This window comes from Dendrobates tinctorius, unplaced genomic scaffold (genome assembly GCF_039654945.1).
Source record: "Dendrobates tinctorius isolate UK_male_01 unplaced genomic scaffold, ASM3965494v1 ptg000151l, whole genome shotgun sequence".
NCBI lineage: Eukaryota > Metazoa > Chordata > Amphibia > Anura > Dendrobatidae > Dendrobates > Dendrobates tinctorius.
In genome coordinates, this window is record NW_027361818.1 from 5,543,992 (window position 1) to 5,569,641 (window position 25,650).

General features: G+C 45.8%; 1 protein-coding gene across 1 annotated transcript in view; it reads left to right on the plus strand.

The window, feature by feature from the left end:
• The window catches only part of LOC141049886 (extracellular calcium-sensing receptor-like), a 39,485-nt gene extending 14,551 nt beyond the window's left edge, over positions 1 to 24,934 (plus strand). Inside the window, exons 2-5 of the mRNA XM_073546726.1 lie at positions 16,342 to 16,572; positions 16,978 to 17,269; positions 23,066 to 23,884; positions 24,755 to 24,934. Coding sequence (XP_073402827.1) covers positions 16,342 to 16,572; positions 16,978 to 17,269; positions 23,066 to 23,884; positions 24,755 to 24,934 — 1,522 coding nt within the window. The remainder of the gene's footprint in view (positions 1 to 16,341; positions 16,573 to 16,977; positions 17,270 to 23,065; positions 23,885 to 24,754) is intronic.
• Positions 24,935 to 25,650: the final 716 nt, after the last annotated feature.

Sequence of the window (25,650 nt, forward strand, 5' to 3'; positions counted from 1 at the left end):
TGAAATTCAAAATCTCACTTATCCTCTAGTCACTTTGGTCACAGCTGTGCCATCGAGCCTGTCACATAGCGCTCAGATATTCATTGGGCCTCACACAATCCAATAGTGTCAAGTGTCCACAAGTGTCTGCTGAAATTCAAAATCTCACTTATCCTCTAGTCACTTTGGTCACAGCTGTGCCATCGAGCCTGTCACATAGCGCTCAGATATTCATTGGGCCTCACACAATCCAAAAGTGTCCAGTGTCCACAAGTGTCTGCTGAAATTCAAAATCTCACTTATCCTCTAGTCACTTTGGTCACAGCTGTGCCATCGAGCCTGTCACATAGCGCTCAGATATTCACTGGGCCTCACAAAATCCAAAAGTGTCCAGTGTCCACAAGTGTCTGCTGAAATTCAAAATCTCACTTATCCTCTAGTCACTTTGGTCACAGCTGTGCCATCGAGCCTGTCACATAGCGCTCATATATTCATTGGGCCTCACACAATCCAAAAGTGTCCAGTGTCCACAAGTGTCTGCTGAAATTCAAAATCTCACTTATCCTCTAGTCACTTTGGTCACAGCTGTGCCATCGAGCCTGTCACATAGCGCTCAGATATTCATTGGGCCTCACACAATCCAAAAGTGTCCAGTGTCCACAAGTGTCTGCTGAAATTCAAAATCTCACTTATCCTCTAGTCACTTTGGTCACAGCTGTGCCATCGAGCCTGTCACATAGCGCTCAGATATTCAGTGGGCCTCACACAATCCAAAAGTGTCCAGTGTCCACAAGTGTCTGCTGAAATTCAAAATCTCACTTATCCTCTAGTCACTTTGGTCACAGCTATGCCATCGAGCCTGTCACATAGCGCTCAGATATTCATTGGGCCTCACACAATCCAAAAGTGTCCAGTGTCCACAAGTGTCTGCTGAAATTCAAAATCTCACTTATCCTCTAGTCACTTTGGTCACAGCTGTGCCATCGAGCCTGTCACATAGTGCTCAGATATTCATTGGGCCTCACACAATCCAAAAGTGTCCAGCCTGTTACATAGCGCTCAGATATTCATTGGGCCTAACACAATCCAAAAGTGTCCAGTGTCCACAAGTGTCTGCTGAAATTCAAAATCTCACTTATCCTCTAGTCACTTTGGACACAGCTGTACCATTGAGCCTGTCACATAGCGCTCAGACATTCATTGGGCCTCACACAATCCAAAAGTGTCCAGTGTCCACAAGTGTCTGCTGAAATTCAAAATCTCACTTATCCTCTAGTCACTTTGGTCACAGCTGTGCCATCGAGCCTGTCACATAGCGCTCAGATATTCATTGGGCCTCACACAATCCAAAAGTGTCCAGTGTCCAAAAGTGTCTGCTGAAATTCAAAATCTCACTTATCCTCTAGTCACTTTGGTCACAGCTGTATCATTGAGCCTGTCACATAGCGCTCAGATATTCATTGGGCCTCACACAATCCAAAAGTGTCCAGTGTCCACAAGTGTCTGCTGAAATTCAAAATCTCACTTATCCTCTAGTCACTTTGGTCACAGCTGTGCCATCGAGCCTGTCACATAGCGCTCAGATATTCATTGGGCCTCACACAATCCAAAAGTGTCCAGTGTCCACAAGTGTCTGCTGAAATTCAAAATCTCACTTATCCTCTAGTCACTTTGGTCACAGCTGTGCCATCGAGCCTGTCACATAGCGCTCAGATATTCATTGGGCCTCACACAATCCAAAAGTGTCCAGTGTCCACAAGTGTCTGCTGAAATTCAAAATCTCACTTATCCTCTAGTCACCTTGGTCACAACTGTGCCATTGAGCCTGTCACATAGCGCTCAGATATTCATTGGGCCTCACACAATCCAAAAGTGTCCAGTGTCCACAAGTGTCTGCTGAAATTCAAAATCTGACTTATCCTCTAGTCACTATGGTCACAGCTGTGCCATCGAGCCTGTCACATAGCGCTCAGATATTCATTGGGCCTCACACAATCCAAAAGTGTCCAGTGTCCACAAGTGTCTGCTGAAATTCAAAATCTCACTTATCCTCTAGTCACTTTGGTCACAGCTGTGCCATCGAGCCTGTCACATAGCGCTCAGATATTCATTGGGCCTCACACAATCCAAAAGTGTCCAGTGTCCACAAGTGTCTGCAGAAATTCAAAATCTCACTTATCCTCTAGTCACTTTGGTCAGAGCTGTGCCATCGAGCCTGTCACATAGCGCTCAGATATTCATTGGGCCTCACACAATCCAAAAGTGTCCAGTGTCCACAAGTGTCTGCTGAAATTCAAAATCTCACTTATCCTCTAGTCACTTTGGTCACAGCTGTGCCATCGAGCCTGTCACATAGTGCTCAGATATTCATTGGGCCTCACACAATCCAAAAGTGTCCAGTGTCCACAAGTGTCTGCTGAAATTCAAAATCTCACTTATCCTCTAGTCACTTTGGTCACAGCTGTGCCATCGAGCCTTTCACATAGCGCTCAGATATTCATTGGGCCTCACACAATCCAAAAGTGTCCAGTGTCCACAAGTGTCTGCTGAAATTCAAAATCTCACTTATCCTCTAGTCACTTTGGTCACAGCTGGGCCATCGAGCCTGTCACTTAGCGCTCAGATATTCATTGGGCCTCACCCAATCCAAAAGTGTCCAGTGTCCACAAGTGTCTGCTGAAATTCAAAATCTCACTTATCCTCTAGTCACTTTGGTCACAGCTGTGTCATCGAGCCTGTCACATAGCGCTCAGATATTCATTGGGCCTCACACAATCCAAAAGTGTCCAGTGTCCACAAGTGTCTGCTGAAATTCAAAATCTCACTTATCCTCTAGTCACTTTGGTCACAGCTGTGCCATCGAGCCTGTCACATAGCGCTCAGATATTCAGTGGGCCTCACACAATCCAATAGTGTCCAGTGTCCACAAGTGTCTGCTGAAATTCAAAATCTCACTTATCCTCTAGTCACTTTGGTCACAGCTGTGCCATCGAGCCTGTCACATAGCGCTCAGATATTCATTGGGCCTCACACAATCCAAAAGTGTCCAGTGTCCACAAGTGTCTGCTGAAATTCAAAATCTCACTTATCCTCTAGTCACTTTGGTCACAGCTGTGCCATCGAGCCTGTCACATAGCGCTCAGATATTCACTGGGCCTCACAAAATCCAAAAGTGTCCAGTGTCCACAAGTGTCTGCTGAAATTCAAAATCTCACTTATCCTCTAGTCACTTTGGTCACAGCTGTGCCATCGAGCCTGTCACATAGCGCTCATATATTCATTGGGCCTCACACAATCCAAAAGTGTCCAGTGTCCACAAGTGTCTGCTGAAATTCAAAATCTCACTTATCCTCTAGTCACTTTGGTCACAGCTGTGCCATCGAGCCTGTCACATAGCGCTCAGATATTCATTGGGCCTCACACAATCCAAAAGTGTCCAGTGTCCACAAGTGTCTGCTGAAATTCAAAATCTCACTTATCCTCTAGTCACTTTGGTCACAGCTGTGCCATCGAGCCTGTCACATAGCGCTCAGATATTCAGTGGGCCTCACACAATCCAAAAGTGTCCAGTGTCCACAAGTGTCTGCTGAAATTCAAAATCTCACTTATCCTCTAGTCACTTTGGTCACAGCTGTGCCATCGAGCCTGTCACATAGCGCTCAGATATTCATTGGGCCTCACACAATCCAAAAGTGTCCAGTGTCCACAAGTGTCTGCTGAAATTCAAAATCTCACTTATCCTCTAGTCACTTGGGTCACAGCTGTGCCATCGAGCCTGTCACATAGCGCTCAGATATTCACTGGGCCTCACAAAATCCAAAAGTGTCCAGTGTCCACAAGTGTCTGCTGAAATTCAAAATCTCACTTATCCTCTAGTCACTTTGGTCACAGCTGTGCCATCGAGCCTGTCACATAGCGCTCATATATTCATTGGGCCTCACACAATCCAAAAGTGTCCAGTGTCCACAAGTGTCTGCTGAAATTCAAAATCTCACTTATCCTCTAGTCACTTTGGTCACAGCTGTGCCATCAAGCCTGTCACATAGCGCTCAGATATTCATTGGGCCTCACACAATCCAAAAGTGTCCAGTGTCCACAAGTGTCTGCTGAAATTCAAAATCTCACTTATCCTCTAGTCACTTTGGTCACAGCTGTGCCATCGAGCCTGTCACATAGCGCTCAGATATTCAGTGGGCCTCACACAATCCATAAGTGTCCAGTGTCCACAAGTGTCTGCTGAAATTCAAAATCTCACTTATCCTCTAGTCACTTTGGTCACAGCTATGCCATCGAGCCTGTCACATAGCGCTCAGATATTCATTGGGCCTCACACAATCCAAAAGTGTCCAGTGTCCACAAGTGTCTGCTGAAATTCAAAATCTCACTTATCCTCTAGTCACTTTGGTCACAGCTGTGCCATCGAACCTGCCACATAGCGCTCAGATATTCATTGGGCCTCACACAATCCAAAAGTGTCCAGCCTGTCACATAGCGCTCAGATATTCATTGGGCCTAACACAATCCAAAAGTGTCCAGTGTCCACAAGTGTCTGCTGAAATTCAAAATCTCACTTATCCTCTAGTCACTTTGGTCACAGCTGTGCATCGAGCCTGTCACATAGCGCTCAGATATTCATTGGGCCTCACACAATCCAAAAGTGTCCAGTGTCCACAAGTGTCTGCTGAAATTCAAAATCTCACTTATCCTCTAGTCACTTTGGTCACAGCTGTGCCATCGAGCCTGTCACATAGCGCTCAGATATTCATTGGGCCTCACACAATCCAAAAATGTCCAGTGTAAACAGGTGTCTGCTGAAATTCAAAATCTCACTTATCCTCTAGTCACTTTGGTCACAGCTGTGCCATCGAGCCTGTCACATAGCGCTCAGATATTCATTGGGCCTCACACAATCCAAAAGTGTCCAGCCTGTCACATAGCCCTCAGATATTCATTGGGCCTAACACAATCCAAAAGTGTCCAGTGTCCACAAGTGTCTGCTGAAATTCAAAATCTCACTTATCCTCTAGTCACTTTGATCACAGCTGTGCCATCGAGCCTGTCACATAGCGCTCAGATATTCATTGGGCCTCACACAATCCAAAAGTGTCCAGTGTCCACAAGTGTCTGCTGAAATTCAAAATCTCACTTATCCTCTAGTCACTTTGGTCACAGCTGTACCATTGAGCCTGTCACAAAGCGCTCAGATATTCATTGGGCCTCACACAATCCAAAAGTGTCCAGTGTCCACAAGTGTCTGCTGAAATTCAAAATCTCACTTATCCTCTAGTCACTTTGGTCACAGCTGTGCCATCGAGCCTGTCACATAGCGCTCAGATAGTCATTGGGCCTCACACAATCCAAAAGTGTCCAGTGTCCACAAGTGTCTGCTGAAATTCAAAATCTCACTTATCCTCTAGTCACTTTGGTCACAGCTGTGCCATCGAGCCTGTCACATAGCGCTCAGATATTCATTGGGCCTCACACAATCCAAAAGTGTCCAGTGTCCACAAGTGTCTGCTGAAATTCAAAATCTCACTTATCCTCTAGTCACTTTGGTTACAGTTGTGCCATTGAGCCTGTCACATAGCGCTCAGATATTTATTGGGCCTCACACAATCCAAAAGTGTCCAGTGTCCACAAGTGTCTGCTGAAATTCAAAATCTCACTTATCCTCTAGTCACTTTGGTCACAGCTGTGCCATCGAGCCTGTCACATAGCGCTCAGATATTCATTGGGCCTCACACAATCCAAAAGTGTCCAGTGTCCACAAGTGTCTGCTGAAATTCAAAATCTCACTTATCCTCTAGTCACTTTGGTCACAGCTGTGCCATCGAGCCTGTCACATAGCGCTCAGATATTCATTGGGCCTCACACAATCCAAAAGTGTCCAGTGTCCACAAGTGTCTGCTGAAATTCAAAATCTCACTTATCCTCTAGTCACTTTGGTCAGAGCTGTGCCATCAAGCCTGTCACATAGCGCTCAGATATTCATTGGGCCTCACACAATCCAAAAGTGTCCAGTGTCCACAAGTGTCTGCTGAAATTCAAAATCTCACTTATCCTCTAGTCACTTTGGTCACAGCTGTGCCATCGAGCCTGTCACTTAGTGCTCAGATATTCATTGGGCCTCACACAATCCAAAAGTGTCCAGTGTCCACAAGTGTCTGCTGAAATTCAAAATCTCACTTATCCTCTAGTCACTTTGGTCACAGCTGTGCCATCGAGCCTGTCACATAGCGCTCAGATATTCAGTGGGCCTCACACAATCCAAAAGTGTCCAGTGTCCACAAGTGTCTGCTGAAATTCAAAATCTCACTTATCCTCTAGTCACTTTGGTCACAGCTGTGCCATCGAGCCTGTCACATAGCGCTCAGATATTCATTGGGCCTCACACAATCCAAAAGTGTCCAGTGTCCACAAGTGTCTGCTGAAATTCAAAATCTCACTTATCCTCTAGTCACTTTGGTCACAGCTGTGCCATCGAGCCTGTCACTTAGCGCTCAGATATTCATTGGGCCTCACACAATCCAAAAGTGTCCAGTGTCCACAAGTGTCTGCTGAAATTCAAAATCTCACTTATCCTCTAGTCACTTTGGTCACAGCTGTGCCATCGAGCCTGTCACATAGCGCTCAGATATCCATTGGGCCTCACACAATCCAAAAGTGTCCAGTGTCCACAAGTGTCTGCTGAAATTCAAAATCTCACTTATCCTCTAGTCACTTTGGTCACAGCTGTGCCATCGAGCCTGTCACATAGCGCTCAGATATTCATTGGGCCTCACACAATCCAAAAGTGTCCAGTGTCCACAAGTGTCTGCTGAAATTCAAAATCTCACTTATCCTCTAGTCACTTTGGTCACAGCTGTGCCATCGAGCCTGTCACAAAGCGCTCAGATATTCATTGGGCCTCACACAATCCAAAAGTGTCCAGTGTCCACAAGTGTCTGCTGAAATTCAAAATCTCACTTATCCTCTAGTCACTTTGGTCACAGCTGTGCCATCGAGCCTGTCACATAGCGCTCAGATATTCATTGGGCCTCACACAATCCAAAAGAGTCCAGTGTCCACAAGTGTCTGCTGAAATTCAAAATCTCACTTATCCTCTAATCACTTTGGTCACAGCTGTGCCATCGAGCCTGTCACATAACGCTCAGATATTCAGTGGGCCTCACACAATCCAAAAGTATCCAGTGTCCACAAGTGTCTGCTGAAATTCAAAATCTCACTTATCCTCTAGTCACTTTGGTCACAGCTGTGCCATCGAGCCTGTCACATAGCGCTCAGATATTCAGTGGGCCTCACACAATCCAAAAGTGTCCAGTGTCCACAAGTGTCTGCTGAAATTCAATATCTCACTTATCCTCTAGTCACTTTGGTTACAGCTGTGCCATCGAGCCTGTCACATAGCGCTCAGATATTCATTGGGCCTCACACAATCCAAAAGTGTCCAGTGTCCACAAGTGTCTGCTGAAATTCAAAATCTCACTTATCCTCTAGTCACTTTGGTCACAGCTGTGCCATCGAGCCTGTCACATAGCGCTCAGATATTCATTGGGCCTCACACAATCCAAAAGTGTCCAGTGTCCACAAGTGTCTGCTGAAATTCAAAATCTCACTTATCCTCTAGTCACTTTGGTCACAGCTATGCCATCGAGCCTGTCACATAGCGCTCAGATATTCATAGGGCCTCACACAATCCAAAAGTGTCCAGTGTCCACAAGTGTCTGCTGAAATTCAAAATCTCACTTATCCTCTAGTCACTTTGGTCACAGCTGTGCCATCGAGCCTGTCACATAGCGCTCAGATATTCAGTGGGCCTCACACAATCCAAAAGTGTCCAGTGTCCACAAGTGTCTGCTGAAATTCAAAATCTCACTTATTCTCTAGTCACTTTGGTCACAGCTGTGCCATCGAGCCTGTCACATAGTGCTCAGATATTCAGTGGGCCTCACACAATCCAAAAGTGTCCAGTGTCCACAAGTGTCTGCTGAAATTCAAAATCTCACTTATCCTCTAGTCACTTTGGTCACAGCTGTGCCATTGAGCCTGTCACATAGCGCTCAGATATTCATTGGGCCTCACACAATCTAAAAGTGTCCAGTGTCCACAAGTGTCTGCTGAAATTCAAAATCTCACTTATCCTCTAGTCACTTTGGTCACAGCTGTGCCATCGAGCCTGTCACATAGCGCTCAGATATTCATTGGGCCTCACACAATCCAAAAGTGTCCAATGTCCACAAGTGTCTGCTGAAATTCAAAATCTCACTTATCCTCTAGTCACTTTGGTCACAGCTGTGCCATCGAGCCTGTCACATAGCGCTCAGATATTCAGTGGGCCTCACACAATCCAAAAGTGTCCAGTGTCCACAAGTGTCTGCTGAAATTCAAAATCTCACTTATCCTATAGTCACTTTGGTCACAGCTGTGCCATCGAGCCTGTCACATAGCGCTCAGATATTCATTGGGCCTCACACAATCCAAAAGTGTCCAGTGTCCACTAGTGTGAGCAGAAATTCAAAATCTCCCCTGTCCTATAGACACCTTGTACCTTGTTTTACATTACTATATAGTTTGTTGGATTTTGTCTACATTTTTACCAAAAATGAGGAAGGCTGGTGGAAGAGGCCGTGGAATTGGGCGGGGGTTGGCAGCTGGTAATGATGGTGTTGGTGGTGGATCTGATGGTAGTGGCAAGAGCAAAATAGGACCGAATGCAGGAGGTGTTGAGCCTGCTTCATCGTCTGGCTCCATAAGGCTTCGAAGGCTTAGTTTTCTAGGAGTTGGCAAACCGCTTTTAAAGCCAGAGCATCATGAAAAAGTTTTGTCTTACATTGCTGACTCAGCCTCCAGCTCTATCGCCTCCTCTTCTTCAGTTGTAAAAAGTGAAAGCACTGAGTCGTCTTTGGAGGCTCATGTTCATGAACCACACCTTTCCTTGTGTCCTTCACCCCAAGCAAGATTGAAGGATGACGCAGGCCATACTACTGATTACTCCATGGAGCTGTTTTCACATTCCATGCCTGGATTATCAAGTGAAATGGTGAATTACCCAGGCCAAGATGAATCTGACATGGAGTGCACTGATGCACAGCCGCTGATGGATGATTCTGCTGGTACATTCACTCAGAGCACTACATTGTCCTCGCAGTGTACAGAGCCAGATTCTGACCCTGATGAGACTCAGGTGCCCCTTCCCGCACACTATACCACCATACACGGTGACACAGAGGAAGGTGCACATGACATTGAAGAGGAGGTGATGGATGACCCAGTTGTTGACCCAGATTGGCATCCATTGGGGGAAGAGGGTGCTGCTTCCAATAGCTCAGATGAGGAGCATCCACAGCAGACATCGACATCGCAACAGCTGTTATCCGGCAGGCCCGGAGCACTCCAAAGACAGGTTCCAAAAATCAAAAGAGTTGCTGGACAGCTTGTCCAGAGGGTCAAAAAATCACAGCGTGCTAGGCCGCAAAATGTCTGCCAAAGTAGGAAGAGTGCAGTGTGGCACTTTTTTGAACAAAATCCTCATGATCAGGCCAAGGTTATCTGTAAGAAGTGCGCAAAGACCTTTAGCCGAGGGAAAAATCTGAAAAATTTGAATACCAGTTGCATGCTTAGACATTTAACCAGCATGCACTTGCAAGCGTGGACACAACACCAAACCTCAAGTGCCATATGTGCAACTGATCACAACGAAGGTAGTCAGTAATGCTACATTGTTTCCCCCACTGTAAGCCCACCGGTTAGCACAGCAGCAAATGTTGAGGTGTCGTTGCAAGGCCACAGCAGTCAGGGAATCCCACTGTTATATCAACGAAAGACTGATTCTAGGCCATCAGAAAGAACACCAACTCCATCACCATCATCAACCCTCTCTCAGTCCGCCCTGTCCACCGCTACTTCCACCATATGCAGCTCTCAAGTTCAGCTCACCCTCCAAGACACTATGAGTAGGTCAAGAAAGTACTCAGTCTCTCATCCGCGTACACTGGGTTGGAACGCCCACATTGCCATATTAATCTCGTTTGAGATGATGCCCTTTCGGTTGGTGGAAAGCGCTGCTTTCCGCGAACTCATGGCCTATGCAGTACCACGCTATGACCAACGCAGTCGCCACTTCTTCTCTCACAAAGCCATCCCAGCCCTCCACCATCATGTGAAAGACCGCATTTTCCATGCACTCAAGCAGTCAGTGAGCGGAAAGGTGCACCTCACAACTGATGCATGGTCCAGTCGCATGGCCTGGGCCGTTACGTGTCCATCACTGCGCACTGGGTTAATGTGGTGGATGCAGGGTCCACAGGGGACAGCGGTGGTGGGACAGTGCTGCCTAGCCCACGGTATAGGAAACAGTTGGCTGTAGGCGTTCGACCCTCCTCCTCCTCCAGAAGCGAAAGCTCGTCCACAGAGCACAGTCGTACGAGCACTCTTCTGCAGCTGCCACTGTTGCACACGAGATGTCCCCCTATCGAGCAGCTAGTGGAAAGCGTCAGCAGGCTGTGTTGCAGATGATGTGTTTGGGCGACAGACACACCGCCGAGGTCCTGGCCGAGTACTTTCAGCGACAAACTGAGTCATGGCTGGGCAGTGTACATCTTGAGGCAGGCAAGGTTGTTAGTGATAGCGGGTGTAATTTTGTGGCAGCCATAGCCCTTTCAAAACTCAGCCACATACCTTGCTTGGCTCACACCTTGAACCTGGTGGTGCAGTGCTTCCTCAAAAATTATCCGGAGTTAACAGCCCTGCTCCAGAAGGTGCGAAGACTGTGCGCGCACATCCGCCGGTCGCCTGTACACTCCGTTCGTATGCAGAAGCTGCAGCGATTGCTCCACCTTCCCAACCACCGCCTCATTATCGACATTGCAACAAGGTGGAACTCCACCCTGCACATGGTGGAGCGGCTGTGCGAGCAGAGGCAGGCCATAATGCATTTGTGGGAGGATACACGGCCAGGCACTTTGAGAGCAGACATGGAGTTGACCGGTGTGCAGTGGTCGAAGCTGAAAGACCTCTGTAAAGTCCTTCAGTGTTTTGAGGAATGCACACGGCTGGTAAGTGCAGACGACGCCATCCTAAGCATGAGCATCCCACTTATGCGTCTGCTCATGCAAACTTTGACGCACCTTAAGGAGCAGGCCTCTGCAGCCAATGTTGATGAGGAGGAAGAGGAGGAGGGAATCCTTGATGACATTCAGCCATTGTCTGCTCAGGGACCTCTCCTGGACGAGGTGGAGGAAGAAGAGGAGGAGGAGGAGGAGGATGATGGGGATGATTACTTAGGGGAGGAGGATGCATCTCGTGGGGCAAGTGAAAATGTTGGCGTGGCAAGGTCTGGTACAGGGTTTGTGCGTGACTGGAGGGATGTGGATTTGCCAGAAAGTGCTCCTCCACCCAGCACTCGCAGTGCATCATTGACACCGGGAACATTGGCCCACATGTCAGATTATGCCTTGCAGATCCTAAAAAGGGACCCCCGCATTGCCAAAATGATGAACGATGACGACTACTGGTTGGCCAGCATCCTGGATCCACGCTATAAAGCCAAATTACAAAACATCATGCCACAGGAGAACCTTGACCTAATATTGGCTAATAAACAATCAACTCTGGTAAATCGGTTGCTTGAGGCATTCCCAGCACACAGCAGCGGTGATGGTTCTCACACGAGCCGTACGGGCCGGGGTCAGCTTGGCAGAGGTGTTCGTGGTGCACACAGCAGAAGTGGCGTTGGAGACAGGGGTTTCATGACAATGTTGTGGACTGATTTTTCAAGTACCGCTCACACAACTGGTAATACTGCATCGATGGAAAGTGACAGGAGACAGCAGTTGTCAACTATGGTTACAAACTACTTTTCCTCCGATATCGATGTTCTCCCACACAGGTCATTCCCCTTTGACTATTGGGCCGCTAAGCTGGACACCTGGCCTGAATTGGCCCAATATGGGCTGCAAGTGTGCTATCGGAAAGAGTCTTCAGTGCAGCTGGATCAATCCTGACAGAAAAAAGCACCCGTCTGTCAACCCAAAAAGTGGATGATCTAACCTTCATTAAAATGAACCACGCATGGGTTTCCAAGGATTTTGTCCCACCTTCCCCTGATGACACATAGGGTGACAGAAAAATGGCTTGCTTTGGTCCACCTCTTCCTGGGACTTGACCTATTTCACCTTTTGCATCAGCTGAATGTCCAACATCAACATATGCCACTTTCTAAAACTCCCTAACTGTGCTGCCTCCCCCCCATGGCCGGCGTCACCACCTAGCGCACGATACCGTGCGAGTGCCGTTGCCCTGGACAGGTGGGTAGGCCGACTCTTGGGCGCGGGCACTGGCACAGGGTCCCTCATAGTGCAATCAAGTGTCTCTGACGGTGGTGGTGCACACCCGCCGTCAGACACACCGCCGTACTCTTAGGGGCCCAGTGCCAGTACCGACACCCACGAGTGGGCCCCCCTTGCTTGGGCAGGGCCCCAGCATTTGCAATCTTTACCTCTCCCTGATCCTCCGCTGTGTAGTCTGGGCCGTCAAATCCATACTGGGCCTAACACCGTCTGAGCCTGCCTCTTGATGTATAGACATATATTTTGAATGTGTACGCTATCCATACATGTTATCTGGGGATACGGTACCCTTTCTCACCTTTATGCAATCACGTGCAATCCATACTGGGCCTAACACCGTCTGAGCCTGCCTCCTGATGTATAGACATATATTTTGAATGTGTACGCTATCCATACATGTTATCTGGGGATATGGAACCCTTTCTCACCTTTGTGCAATCACGTGCAATCCATACTGGGCCTAACACCGTCTGAGCCTGCCTCCTGATGTATAGACATATATTTTGAATGTGTGCGCTATCCATACATGTTATCTGGGGATACGGAACCCTTTCTCACCTTTGTGCAATCATGTGCAATCCATACTGGGCCTGACACCGTCTGAGCCTGCCTCCTGATGTATAGACATATATTTTGAATGTGTACGCTATCCATACATGTTATCTGGGGATACGGAACTCTTTCTCACCTTTGTGCAATCACGTGCAATCCATACTGGGCCTGACACCATCTGAGCCTGCCTCCTGATGTATAGACATATATTTTGAATGTGTACGCTATCCATACATGTTATCTGGGGATACGGAACCCTTTCTCACCTTTGTGCAATCACGTGCAATCCATACTGGGCCTGACACCGTCTGAGCCTGCCTCCTGATGTATAGACATATATTTTGAATGTGTACGCTATCCATACATGTTATCTGGGGATACGGAACCCTTTCTCACCTTTGTGCAATCACGTGCAATCCATTCTGGGCCTAACACCGTCTGAGCCTGCCTCCTGATGTATAGACATATATTTTGAATGTGTACGCTATCCATACATGTTATCTGGGGATACGGAACCCTTTCTCACCTTTGTGCAATCACGTGCAATCCATACTGGGCCTAACACCGTCTGAGCCTGCCTCCTGATGTATAGACATATATTTTGAATGTGTACACTATGCTATCCATACATGTTATCCGGGGATACGGTACCCTTTCTCACCTTTGTGCAATCACGTGTAATCCATACTGGGCCTGAGAACGGCTGGCGAGCTGTTAAGCAAGCTACAGCACCTGTGGTTTGCACACGTAAGTTTTTCATTTTTTCAGGAATGACGGTTAGGCCTAATTCCGGAACTGCGGTTGACCTGCACTTACTGGGAAATCATCGTTCGCGGGTAATAACTGTAATCACAGATCCCCATCACTAACGTTGTTCAGCGGGTTATCTGCACCTGTAAGCGACAAACGCTGGCCTTTTCAGTGTAGCGCACATGCAGCCACGGACATGTAAGGGCATGACACACCAGTTATTGGCCAATCTCATGTGCCAGAGCCTCACGTGTCCCTCTAGTAAGCCGGACTCGGACCGCGGGGCATGACGGAGTCTCGTTCGTTAACGGAATTAAGTTTGCAATGTGTGCATCTGTTCTGTAGCTGGCATGGTTGAGGTTTCCCAGGTGGAGTCGAATTAAACTGTAGGCTCCACTCCTGGTGGTGCCCTTCTGGACATTCCTTTAAGGTTCAGCTTTGCAACCATACTGCCCACGTAAAACAAACACTTTGCCTTCATGAACGCTGTTTGGAGGGTCATGACTCATGGGAATAATGCCGCCCAATCAGTTAACCTGCTAGAGAGATCCTTCGTTGCTCCCAAGCATGACATCACACTCCCTAGGAGGAAGGTAATGCCACTGTGGCGACCGTACTCCTGGGGGCGACACAAGTGCACTGATGCCCAGCCACTGCTCGATGAATCTGCTGGTACATTGACCCAGACCACTACATTCCCCTCGCACGCTACACGGCCTGAATCTGACCCTGATGAAACTCAGGTTACCCTTCCGATATACAGTTCCATCTTACACGGTGACAAAGAGGAAGCTGCAGATGAAAGTGCAGGTTCGGCCCACCCGCCATCAGACACACCACCGTACTATCAGGGGCCCTGTGCCAGTGCCGTCGCCAACGAGTGGGCCCCCCCTGCTTGCTCAGGATCACAGCACTTGCAAGGTTGAAATACTGTGCAGTGAGATGGAAGATGGGAACGACGAGGAGTCCAGACTAGTACAGGGATTTCCTAGCGAGGAGACTTATTTCATTGTTTTCAATGTTGGGACAGCAATTTTTGGGGAGCACTATACTCTGGAGAATGATAGATGGGGCCCACCATACACTGGAACATTCCAAAGGTGAACATCAGACACTGGAGCAGCATTTACAGGGCCCATTATACACTAGAGCATTAGAAATGGGGCCCATTATGTTTGGAGCATTATTTGGGCCCATAAGACAGTGGAGCTTCATCCATGGGGACCAACATATACTGTAGCATTATGTGGAGCTCATCATATACGGTTTCAAACATTATATGGGACCAATGATTCTGTATGGAGAAATAGATGGGCCTTGTAATGAGCTGTAAAAAGTGAAGTATTTTTCATTGTACTATACCGCTATTTCTCTGCCGTATCGGAGCATGATGAGTTGTGGTATGTGTTAAAGGGGCACTCTTTCGCCCAGGGCACATGAAAACCTGGAGCCAGCCCTCCCCCCCACAACTGTAGCCAAATAACCCCCATTTTTCAGTGCGTTACTTGTATTATGAAGTTAATTAAGGTTGACAAGCTCAAGAAAGAAGAATTGATGCTTTTGGCATTCAAATGGGCACTGTTGGTGTGTTTCCTGTCAACAAACACTTTGCCTTCATGAACACTGTTTGGAGGGTCATGACTCATGGGAATAACGCCGCCCAATCAGTTAACCTGCTAGAGAGATCCTTCGTTGCTCCCAAGCATGACATCACACTCCCTAGGAGGAAGGTAATGCCACTGTGGCGACCGTACTCCTGGGGGCGACACAAGTGCACTGATGCCCAGCCACTGCTCGATGAATCTGCTGGTACATTGACCCAGACCACTACATTCCCCTCGCACGCTACACGGCCTGAATCTGACCCTGATGAAACTCAGGTTACCTTTCCCATATACAGTTCCATCTTACACGGTGACAAAGAGGAAGCTGCAGATGAAAGTGCAAGTTCGGCCCACCCGCCATCAGACACACCACCGTACTATCAGGGGCCCTGTGCCAGGGCCGTCGCCAACGAGTGGCTTGTTAACCTCTCACTGCCGACTTTTATTCCCCATTGACTTACATTGGGTTTCGTGTTTCGGGACGACCCCGACTTTTCCCTATAATCGGACGATCTTGCTCGACCCGACTTTTGGAAAAGTCGGGTTTCACGAAACGAAACGCGACCCTAAAAAACCAAAAGTCGCTCAACTCTATACACCAGAACTAGCGAGACCTCATGCAGACACAATGAAATCTTCATATTGTGGTGACAATTCCCTGTGGTTGAGCTTAAAGTACTATAGACTCTCATATAGGCAGGAGCAGGTGCACAGCCACCATAAAGGGAACATTCCTTAAAAAAGTTAACATCAAAAAAGTTAGCATCATGTTTAATTACTTTTTTTCTTTAAAAGTTTTAGCTCTTCAATAATTTTTTGGGATGATTTTGCATGTAACTTTTCATATCACTCTATGCAATAAAAAAAAAATCCATAAATTTAGCAATTTTTACTCTGGTCAGCATGTATCATAATAGTGTGTGATAGCGAGACTTCCTGTTCTGTAAAGAGCTGTCTGTTTTCTCACAGTTTCTTTGCCTTCTGACACATTCCATTATTCCCCTGTAGTTTCCTAAACTTGTGTGTGCTTTGTGTTTCTTTTTTGCTTTTGGCCTTATTGTTGGTGTTTGCCATGTGTTTTATGTGCTATCTCCTATTTTTTTGTGTAGGCATCCATCCATCATGTTACCTTTATACAGTCTGGTCTGGATCTTCATCCTTACCTCCCTAATACCAATGTCCTATAATGAAGACAAGCAATGTAAACTTGAGGTTTTAGGTCTCGAGGGGATTCAACAACCTGCAGATATAATCATTGGGGCAGTGATACCAGTCCGTTTGGCAGATAGTTTCCAGCAACTGTCTTTTACTGAAATTCCCCCCCAAACAACTTGTACAATGTAAGTGAAGATGTCTCCAAGGTATTGTGTCTACGTACATCTTGATTCTCTTGATTTTTATATCAGATTACTGAAAACAGTGAGAAAGGAAAGGATGGAGTATAGATTAAGCATTTGTGATACCTGTTTGAGCGACACCTCCATGTACCTAACGCCCTGGAAAAGAGGAACCGGCTAGGCACATAGAGATGTAGTAGGGTTGAGTGTAGAGATTGTTAAGTTAGACATTGTTGGGTTGAGTGAGACATTTCCTTCTTGAAGTGAAGATCAATTTGTTTGGCTTTCATGATTTTGAAGGTCAGTGTGACTTACCCACAACCTTGAAGTTATTGATTAGCTAAGAAAGGAAATAAAACTATAAGGTTTGCTGTAATCATTGAGTAAGACATCTTATCTCTCCTCAAGGCTTCATTTTGGTTACCTTCAACATCTCCAAGCTCTCTTATTTGCCATAGAAGAGATTAACAAAAATGAACACATCTTCCCCAACATAACTGTGGGATTACACTGGTACGATTCTTGTGGGGTGATGTCTGTAAACATAGCTGCAGTATTACAAGTCTTATCAGGAGACAAGACGGTCATCCCCAATTATCAATGTCTCCACATTGTTCCTCTAAATGGATTTGTGGGTTCTTCTTCATCCACGTTTTCTATAGCTGCTGCCCATATTTTTGGAATTTACAAGTTCCCACAAGTAAGTACAAATCATTTTAAGGAAGGTACATTTTTCCAATTTCTGTATAATTAGAAACCCCTTAATGTCCAAGTTACAGTTCATGTGGCCTGAACAACAAGCAGCATAAGCCCGGGGTCATACGAATGTATTACAAGGCCGAGTGATGTTCAATCTTTTATCACATAGCACTCGGCCCAATGTTTACTATGGGGCATTACAGATTAGCAATTATTCTCTAACGCAAGAGTATCGGAGCACAAAGAACTGACACTCGGATCAAGCTCATGGCAGAGTTTGAGTCCAGTGTCATTGGCATATCACATCCTATGCTCTCACATCAGATGTTATATGCTTGTGTGATTCCAGCCTAAATTAGACATCGGCTTTGTTACTACAGCCATGTAAGAGAAAACACACTCTGAAAAGCTAGCTGGGGTCTTGGAGGACTAGTCTCAAGCAGGTTCTTGGTGGCTTTTCCTGCACCATTCCCTCTAACAGAGAGTTATTTTCCATTGTATTTATGTGTTTATAACATCCAGATACAAGAGCTTCTCTCATTGGCTGCCAAAGTCACATGTCCCTCACCATATAAAAAGCGGACAGTTGCTTTGGTGCCATTTTGTCATGATAGCATTGATACTGAGCGCGAGATTCTCCTGAAATCATTCACTATGTGTCAAACTTGTACTCTGTTCTGCTGGTGCTCTGGATGGTGTAAAAAATGTATGAAACTGCTCACAGCAATTGCTTTTGCCACTTACACTGTTGCTGCTAATGTTTTTGCATTGACGACTGGGCGTTCCCATTTTCTATAACTGGGATGCACATTGTGTGTCTCACTGCTGTCTTAGGGAAAACCACTCTTAGATTGTCTAAGAGCCATTGCGGTGGCAGTATGGAACTTAGAGATATTGTTATCCCTTCCCCATGCTCCTCTGCTTCTTCCTTTTCTTCTGGGACCACCATCTCCTCCAGCAGATTATTCAAAGTGTGCTGCAGCATGAAGATGACCAGAATTGTGATGCTGATGATGGCATCCTCATCACTAACCATCATGATATCCATTGTAAAACTGTGCATAGGGGTGCAGAGGTCCTTCATGTGGGCCCACTCCGCAAGCACCATGTCTGCACTGCGTTGGCCCAGGCTTTGCAAAATGACATACTGCACTAGGGCTCGTCCCTGCTGCCACAGTCGCTGCAACATGTAAGGAGAGGAATTCCACCATGTCAACACATCGCATATCAACTGGTTAACCGGCAGTCCAAAAGACCTCTGTGGCGATGCAAGTCAATGACCTGCAGAATAAGAATGCTGGAAGTGAGCACACAGCAACCATCCTTTCTGCAGCAGCACATCCAGGCCAACATAGTGTTGTAGAACTTACTGTACCACCAGGTTGAGGACCTGAGTCATGTAAAGCACGTGTGTGAGGTTTCCTCGACCTACTGTAGGTCCACCACTACCTTTGCACCATTATCGCACATGACCTTCCCTGGTTCTAGGTTCAGTGGATACAGCCATTGCTCAAACTTGGCCTGGAAAGCTGTCCACAACTCTTGAGCTTTATGACTGTGATCTCCAAGGCAAAGTCATTTAAACACTCCTTGATTGCGGTGAGCCCTGGCTGCGCAGTGCAGAGATGGGGAGAATGTCTCTGCACTGTTGGAATGTGTCATTAAGGGAGAGGTTGAGGGCGCAGGTGGAGGCCCTAGAGGAGATGGAGGAGGCAGAAGCAGTGAAGGAAGTGATAGATACAGAGGTTAATCCCACATGACTTGGGGATTCAAAAATTTGGTGTCTAGTGGTTTAGTTCACTAACCCTTTGTGTGTAGTGGTTTAGTTCTCCAACCCCTGTTGTCTAGTAGTTTAGTTCTCCATACTCTGGTGTGTAGTTGTTTAGTTCTCCATCCCTAAGTGCCCTGCAAGCCTTGGGGATTCCAAGAGTTTTGGAGCACACCCTTCTCCACCTGCTCCTCAGCCACTAGAGTCACCCAGTGCCCAGTCACCAAGATGTAGCATCCCTGGCAATGCTTGCTTGTCCAGTTGACAGTAGTGAAAAGCACCTTCATAGACATAGATTTTTTTAAAGAACGGGTGATGTTTTCGGCGACATGCTGGTGTAGCGCAGGCACATCTTTTATAGAGAAGTAATGGTGACTGCGCAACTGGTAATGGGTGACCAGCTTTTGGAAAGCATCTGCACACACCAGGTAGAAAGGCTGCATTTTGGTGGCCAACAGATTGGAGATGGTGAAGTTCAAGTTCATAGCTTCTGCATGTGTGGGAGGAAACAATCTTTAACTTGACCACAACTTTGGGACCGAGGGCTGGCTGCTGTACTGAGAGAGGGTGAAGAAGGGTGAAGATGACAAACTGCTGGACTGTGAATAGATGCAGGTGGAGATGTTATTGTGGATTGAGAAAGATGTTATGTGCTCGGTGTCTGAGATTGGTCAAAAACAGCAGACTTTTCCACTTCCGTACCAGCTGATAAGCTCTCACTCACCTCGACTGTAACGGGTAACCAAGTGGGGGTTCTGAGGCTGGAGAACACTTGCCATTGTGATGGAGAAGGAAGAAAAAGCAGATGCGGGTTGATGGTGGTTAACGAGGCCCACTAGGCCACATTTTAGTGCAGTGGGATTCCCATACTAATGCATGTCGATCGCCCATTTGTCAGATCATACACGTAGTAGTCAAATTATTCGCTTTTTTGCCTCTAGAGTGAGTCTTATTTTACAAAGTTGGAAGATGTTAGTTGTGTCATCCTTTTCAGTCTAAAAAAAGGTGCAGACTAGGCAACCTTTGCTGCCCCGGCGAACTGCATACCCACGACCTCTGTCTGTGTGGCAAGCTGCAACATAACCTCCTCCATCTCCTTTGCTGAGCTGCTCAGCTGTGTGCCTCTGGGTTCATATCAAGTGGAATCTACAACCTCATCTTCATCCTCTCTGCTCTACCACTCCTTGCCCTGAGAGTCACCATCCTCCTCTTCCTGCCCTGACAGCACAATACAGTCCGTGTGCGCCTCAGGTATCTAAGTCTCACCAGGATCACCTCCACCTCGGGGGTTAACATTTGGTCATGAGGGTCTGGATTCTGCTCGGTCCCAACTCCATCCAGCCCCAGATCCAGCTGAAAAAAAATTCTTGGCATTGGTGCAGAATAGATGCTTTCCTCCACCTTGAGTCTGGAAATCTTTGGAGCAGAACTCTGATGCTCATGGAATAGAATGTGTGAACAGCACAGCAGACTCACCCAATTTATTGTTTCTAACAGTCAGTTGGTCAATTGGAGTGTTCTGATGCAGGTGGAATCAAGGGTAATTGGGGTGCCACCTCTGAGGACTGTAATGTGTGTGATGTTAAGGTGGAGGGGGGGCCACTTGATGCAGCACTTGCAATCCACTGGAGCACATGCTCTTTCTGGCCCTTGCTGCCTCAGGGTAACCCTGGACTCTGATCTCTCCTTCAAAACACATATCCATGCCCTTTCCACTTCCTGCTGACTACAACTCAAAAATATTTCCCAGATCTGTACATGTCTTAATCAAGAGTCTGCAAAAACATCAGTCCATGCGCTCATGCAATCATCCATACCATCCATCTGATGGGTTACCTGTAGTGGAAAGGGTGTCAGAACTCCATTATACTACTTCTGATTGGATGCCACTTTCTTGATGTCTGCCAGTATTTTTTTAAATGTTTAGACTCCAAGTTGGGTCTCCTTCATGTGTGTTGCCTACAGCAGTAGGTCTCCCAGACTGGAAGGCCTGCAGTTACTTTCAGTCAACTACCTGTATTGCTATCCTTAATTTTTTTTAACATCAGTAGTCTACAAAGCTAATGTTTGTGCTACCTGAGTGTGGCTGACCAGAAAAGCTGTTGCATGAGGTATCAGGGCTCACTGCACAGCAGACTTACAGCAGTCCCTCACTCACCTTATCTTAATTTAATCTTAAATTCAAAGCTCTAATTGTTGGCCCAGACCCTGATGCCTCATGCATGGCCCATGGCTGACTGCTGCTGTGCCATTATCAAATTTCTACTGTGGGTGAATTGTTCACTCACTACCCATGTTATTATCCTTAAATTTTTCTAACAATAGCTGTCTACCAAACTGATATTTACACCACCTGAGCGTGGTTGAACAAAAAAACAGTTTGAGCTGTTGCATGAGGTATCAGGGTTCAAAGCAAAGCAGGCTTACATTGGTCCCTCGCCCACCTCATCTAGCTCCAAATGCTGTCCCAGACCCTGATACCTCATGCATGGCCCATGGCTGACTGCTTCTGTGCCATTATCAAATTTCTACTGTGCTTCAATTGATGACAATTTTCCTAGTGTCTGCCCCTAATTTTTGTAAGTGTTTGTTCTCCAAGTTGGGTCTCCTTCATGTGTATTATCTGAATTTTGTAGGGCTCACAGGGCATCAAGCCTACACCTGTCACTCATCCACCTGTTAATGATCAATGTTTAAACTAGAAATACTGGTCCAAGCCTTGTCCCAGGCCCGTCCCATGCATCCATTTATACTATTTGTACTCTAAGTCAATTGAAGCTACTTTTCCAGGTGTCTGCTCATAATTTGAGCTGTTTTGGCAGCTTTTTGACCCCCCCCCAAGGTGTTATCTATGCATTTGGTTTTGCCTCCTATTTAATTCAATAAGGTTCGGGTATGTTAACCAAACTCTTGAACGAACTTTGGGACCTTAGCTAAACAGAACCAAACCGAACATTGAAAGGTTCATTCACCTCTAGCTAAAAGGACTCTGCCCTGCAAAGCATACATTCTAAACCCATGCCGAATGCGGGTAGCAAACTCCTCAGGAATAGATAAGGGACCAAGACAGGAAGGAAGAGAAAAAAATGAAAGTAATAAAGCAAATAAAGGAAGGAAAAACAGATAGGAAAGCAATGAAAAAAGGAAGTAATAGGAGGCAGGAAAAGAAGAAAATAAAAAAGAGGAGGGATAAAAGGAACTAAGAGGAAAGAAGAAAAAATAAGCAACAAATAAAGCAAATAAAAGAAGGAAATACAGATAAGCAAGAATTGAAAGACGGAAGTGATGGATGTAAAGAAGGAAAAAAATAATATTAAAACAGGCAGGAAGGAAGGAGAAAGAAGTCAAGAGATATAAAACACCTATGAAAGGAAAAGTGAAGCAATAAGCTAAGGAAGTAAAGAAAGGTAGAGGTTGGTAAGGAGGGAAGGAAGGTGATAAGGCATGGAGGAAGGAAAAAAAGCAATGAAATTCTAAAAGGAAATAAGTTAGAAAGGAAATCAAGTAAAGGAAGAAAGGGAAGAAGGAGGAAAGAAGGAAGGGCTTGTTGAGCATAAGGAGCTTAAAATCCACAGTACACTCAGTGAACTGAGGAAAATTATCACATGTCCTGATTATCACAAAATGCAAAACTTTAATTGGGGCAATAAAAAACAAGTTCAAGTATTAGCATATCAGTAAACACATTTTATAAAAAGAACAGTCGGGCAACTATGCAACCATGAGGAGATAGTACAGGCAGTATATAAGTATCAGTGGGGGAATTACTTGCACATAATTTCAGTGGATCGATATTTTAGAATTCAATATTTTATATGGTATAAATGCAACTGCTCTATAATAATAAAAAGGAAACAATGAAATATTGGCAAACTACCACTGACAGCAAATTGAGAAATTTTTTTGAACGGTAAAATAGTACATAAGAAAAATGGAAAATTGATTTGACAACGATAATGTTTTATTAGAATGATTTGGAAAATGCATTTCTAATTTTTGTTTACATTTATTTTTGTTTTTTTAAATCAGGTCGGCTACTATTCCACCAGTTCTGTCTTGAGTGACCGGAATAAGTTTCCTTCCTTCGTCAGGACTGTTCCCAGTGATGCCTTCCAGTCTAAAGGACTTGCACAGCTTGTGCTACACTTTAATTGGACATGGGTTGGGCTACTGGGAGTGGACAATGACTACGGGCAACAGGGGATTCAGTTGGTCAAACAAGAGATCGTCAGGGCTGGGGCCTGTGTAGCCTTCATCGAGAATATTTTGACAAGCAGACAAGATCGGAACGCTCCACAAATAATTAAAGTCATGAAAAGCTCGACAGCAAGAGTGATCATTGCCTTCACTCCTGGCACCGAGTTAGTCCCCATTTTGGCTGAAATGATGAGAGAGAATATCAGAGATAAAGTGTTTGTGGCCAGTGAAGGATGGTCTGTGACTAATCTTCAAAAGATGGCCAGCTTTTCTCATCTCTTGTTTGGTACAGTTGGCTTCGCTTTCTACAATGGGTTAATACCGGGATTTCAAGAATTCCTCAACAAGCTCCATCCAAACATGACTTTACCAGGCAACTTAGTGATTACATTTTGGGAAGAAGCCTTCAATTGTACATTTTCAACTGTGGGGTATTTGGGTCCCCAAAGAAAGGCGTGCACAGGGGAAGAGAGGCTGGACAGAATACAGAATATTTACAACGATGTCTCCAATTTAAGGGTTGCATACAATATCTACACTGCAGTTCATGTTCTCGCCAAAGCTTTGGAAGATCTTAACAAATGCAGCGAGAGAGAAGGACCTTTTATTTATGGGAAATGTGCACAAATTCAAAATTTCTCTCCATGGCAGGTAAAAAAAATAAACATAAGAATAAAGTACTGTGCTTTTATTCAAATATGCCAGGTTATCTCAAAATAACATAAGACTTTACAGTATTTGGTGAAAATCACATTGCTGGGAAAAGACATTTATTATGATTTGAGGTCTCTCCAGATGCCAAAGCAGAAGAAATGTATGGGTGAAATAAAAATTCTACTCACCTTGCCTCTCACTCGCCCTTGTGCCGCACATTCCAGGCCACTCCTCCATTGGCTAACGACCCCTCTTCTGGCGCTGTCTACTATTCTATCTTCACACTGTAGTAGATGTGTTGCATGTTAGGATATTGTATGAAGTCTACCAAACAGGACACAAGGCGAGGATCTTTAGTACCTAGGCAGATGAGGGGAGTGGTGATTATGATGCTTTACTTTATCTTTCAACCCCATCTCAGCCCTATAAAAATGAAGCAAAATAGTGAGTCGGGTGAGAAATGCATAAATCATGCAAATTCAATCACAAACAATGTGGATATCTTGCAAATACAGAGTTTTGAGAAATGCAGCAATGTGATTCTCCAATCTTGAGTCATAAACTTTTACATAATATCTAGAATTCTAGTATTATTAGCACTATTGTAGTAGTTATATTCTTGTACATATTTGTAGTATTATAGAAAGATTTCATCAAAAAAAGTATTGTTTTAATCAGTATAATGGCGCCAAACTGACAGTGTCTGTAGTTTACTGAGAAAAATCCTGCTGACAGGTTCGCAGAAAGAAGGTTGTGGGAAAGGATGGCCGAGACTAGGATTGCCTACTACTGTTCCTACTGTTTTCCATTAGGGAACCCCCACATGCCTCTACATGGTTCTCAATGTTCAAGCTGTTATATGAACAGCACCCTCTGGCAATTCTGGACATTCCAAAGGAGAACTGGGAAGCTGAGGTAGCACCTCACCGAAGCATCATCAGACATGTGGTCCAGATGCTGGACAGGATGGTGAAGGTGATGCCTCCTTCAAGCACAAGAGGCCCAGGCAAGAGTCTACTATTGGTTGGCGAGACTGATACAGCTTAGCTCTGGAGACTGCATGATGGTGTTGATCCCCATAGTGGAAAGGAAGTTACCAAGTTGCAAGGACCAAACAAGGTGGACGAAAAGTAAAGTGATGCAATCTACAAGGTCCACCAGCCAGGGAGAAGAAAACCATACCAAGTATACCACATTAACCTACTCAAACCATGACAAGACAGGGAACGTGTGGAAGATACGTGCCTGGAGGCCAATCCTGAAGGCAAAGTCAAGGATGTCACAGTGGTAGAGACACTGTTACCGGCTCAGAAGCAACAGTGCCTGTTTTCGGAATAGAACCTGTTTTTGGAGTTCCCAGGATGTACACAGGTTGTGGAGCATGAAATCCTGATGGAACCGCATGTGTGGGTGAACTAAAAGCCATATCGGATACTGAAGCCCGCTTCACGGTGATCTCCAAGGAGATTAGGTGAATGTTGAGCCCTAGGCATCATCAAGGAATCAAAGAGCAGCTGGTCCAGCCCCATTATTCTGCTACCAAAGCCCCTTGGGGAATGGCAATTTTGCAATAATTACAGGAAGCTAAATGATGCTTCCAAATTCAACGCATACCCGATGCACCTCACTGATGAATTCATTGAGAGGCTAGGGTCAGCCAGATATATTACCACCCTGTAACTAAAGAAAGGGTACTGGCAAATTCTCCTTTCCCAAAGTGCCAAGGATAAGATGGTCTTCTCCACACCTGACAGGTGCTTTCA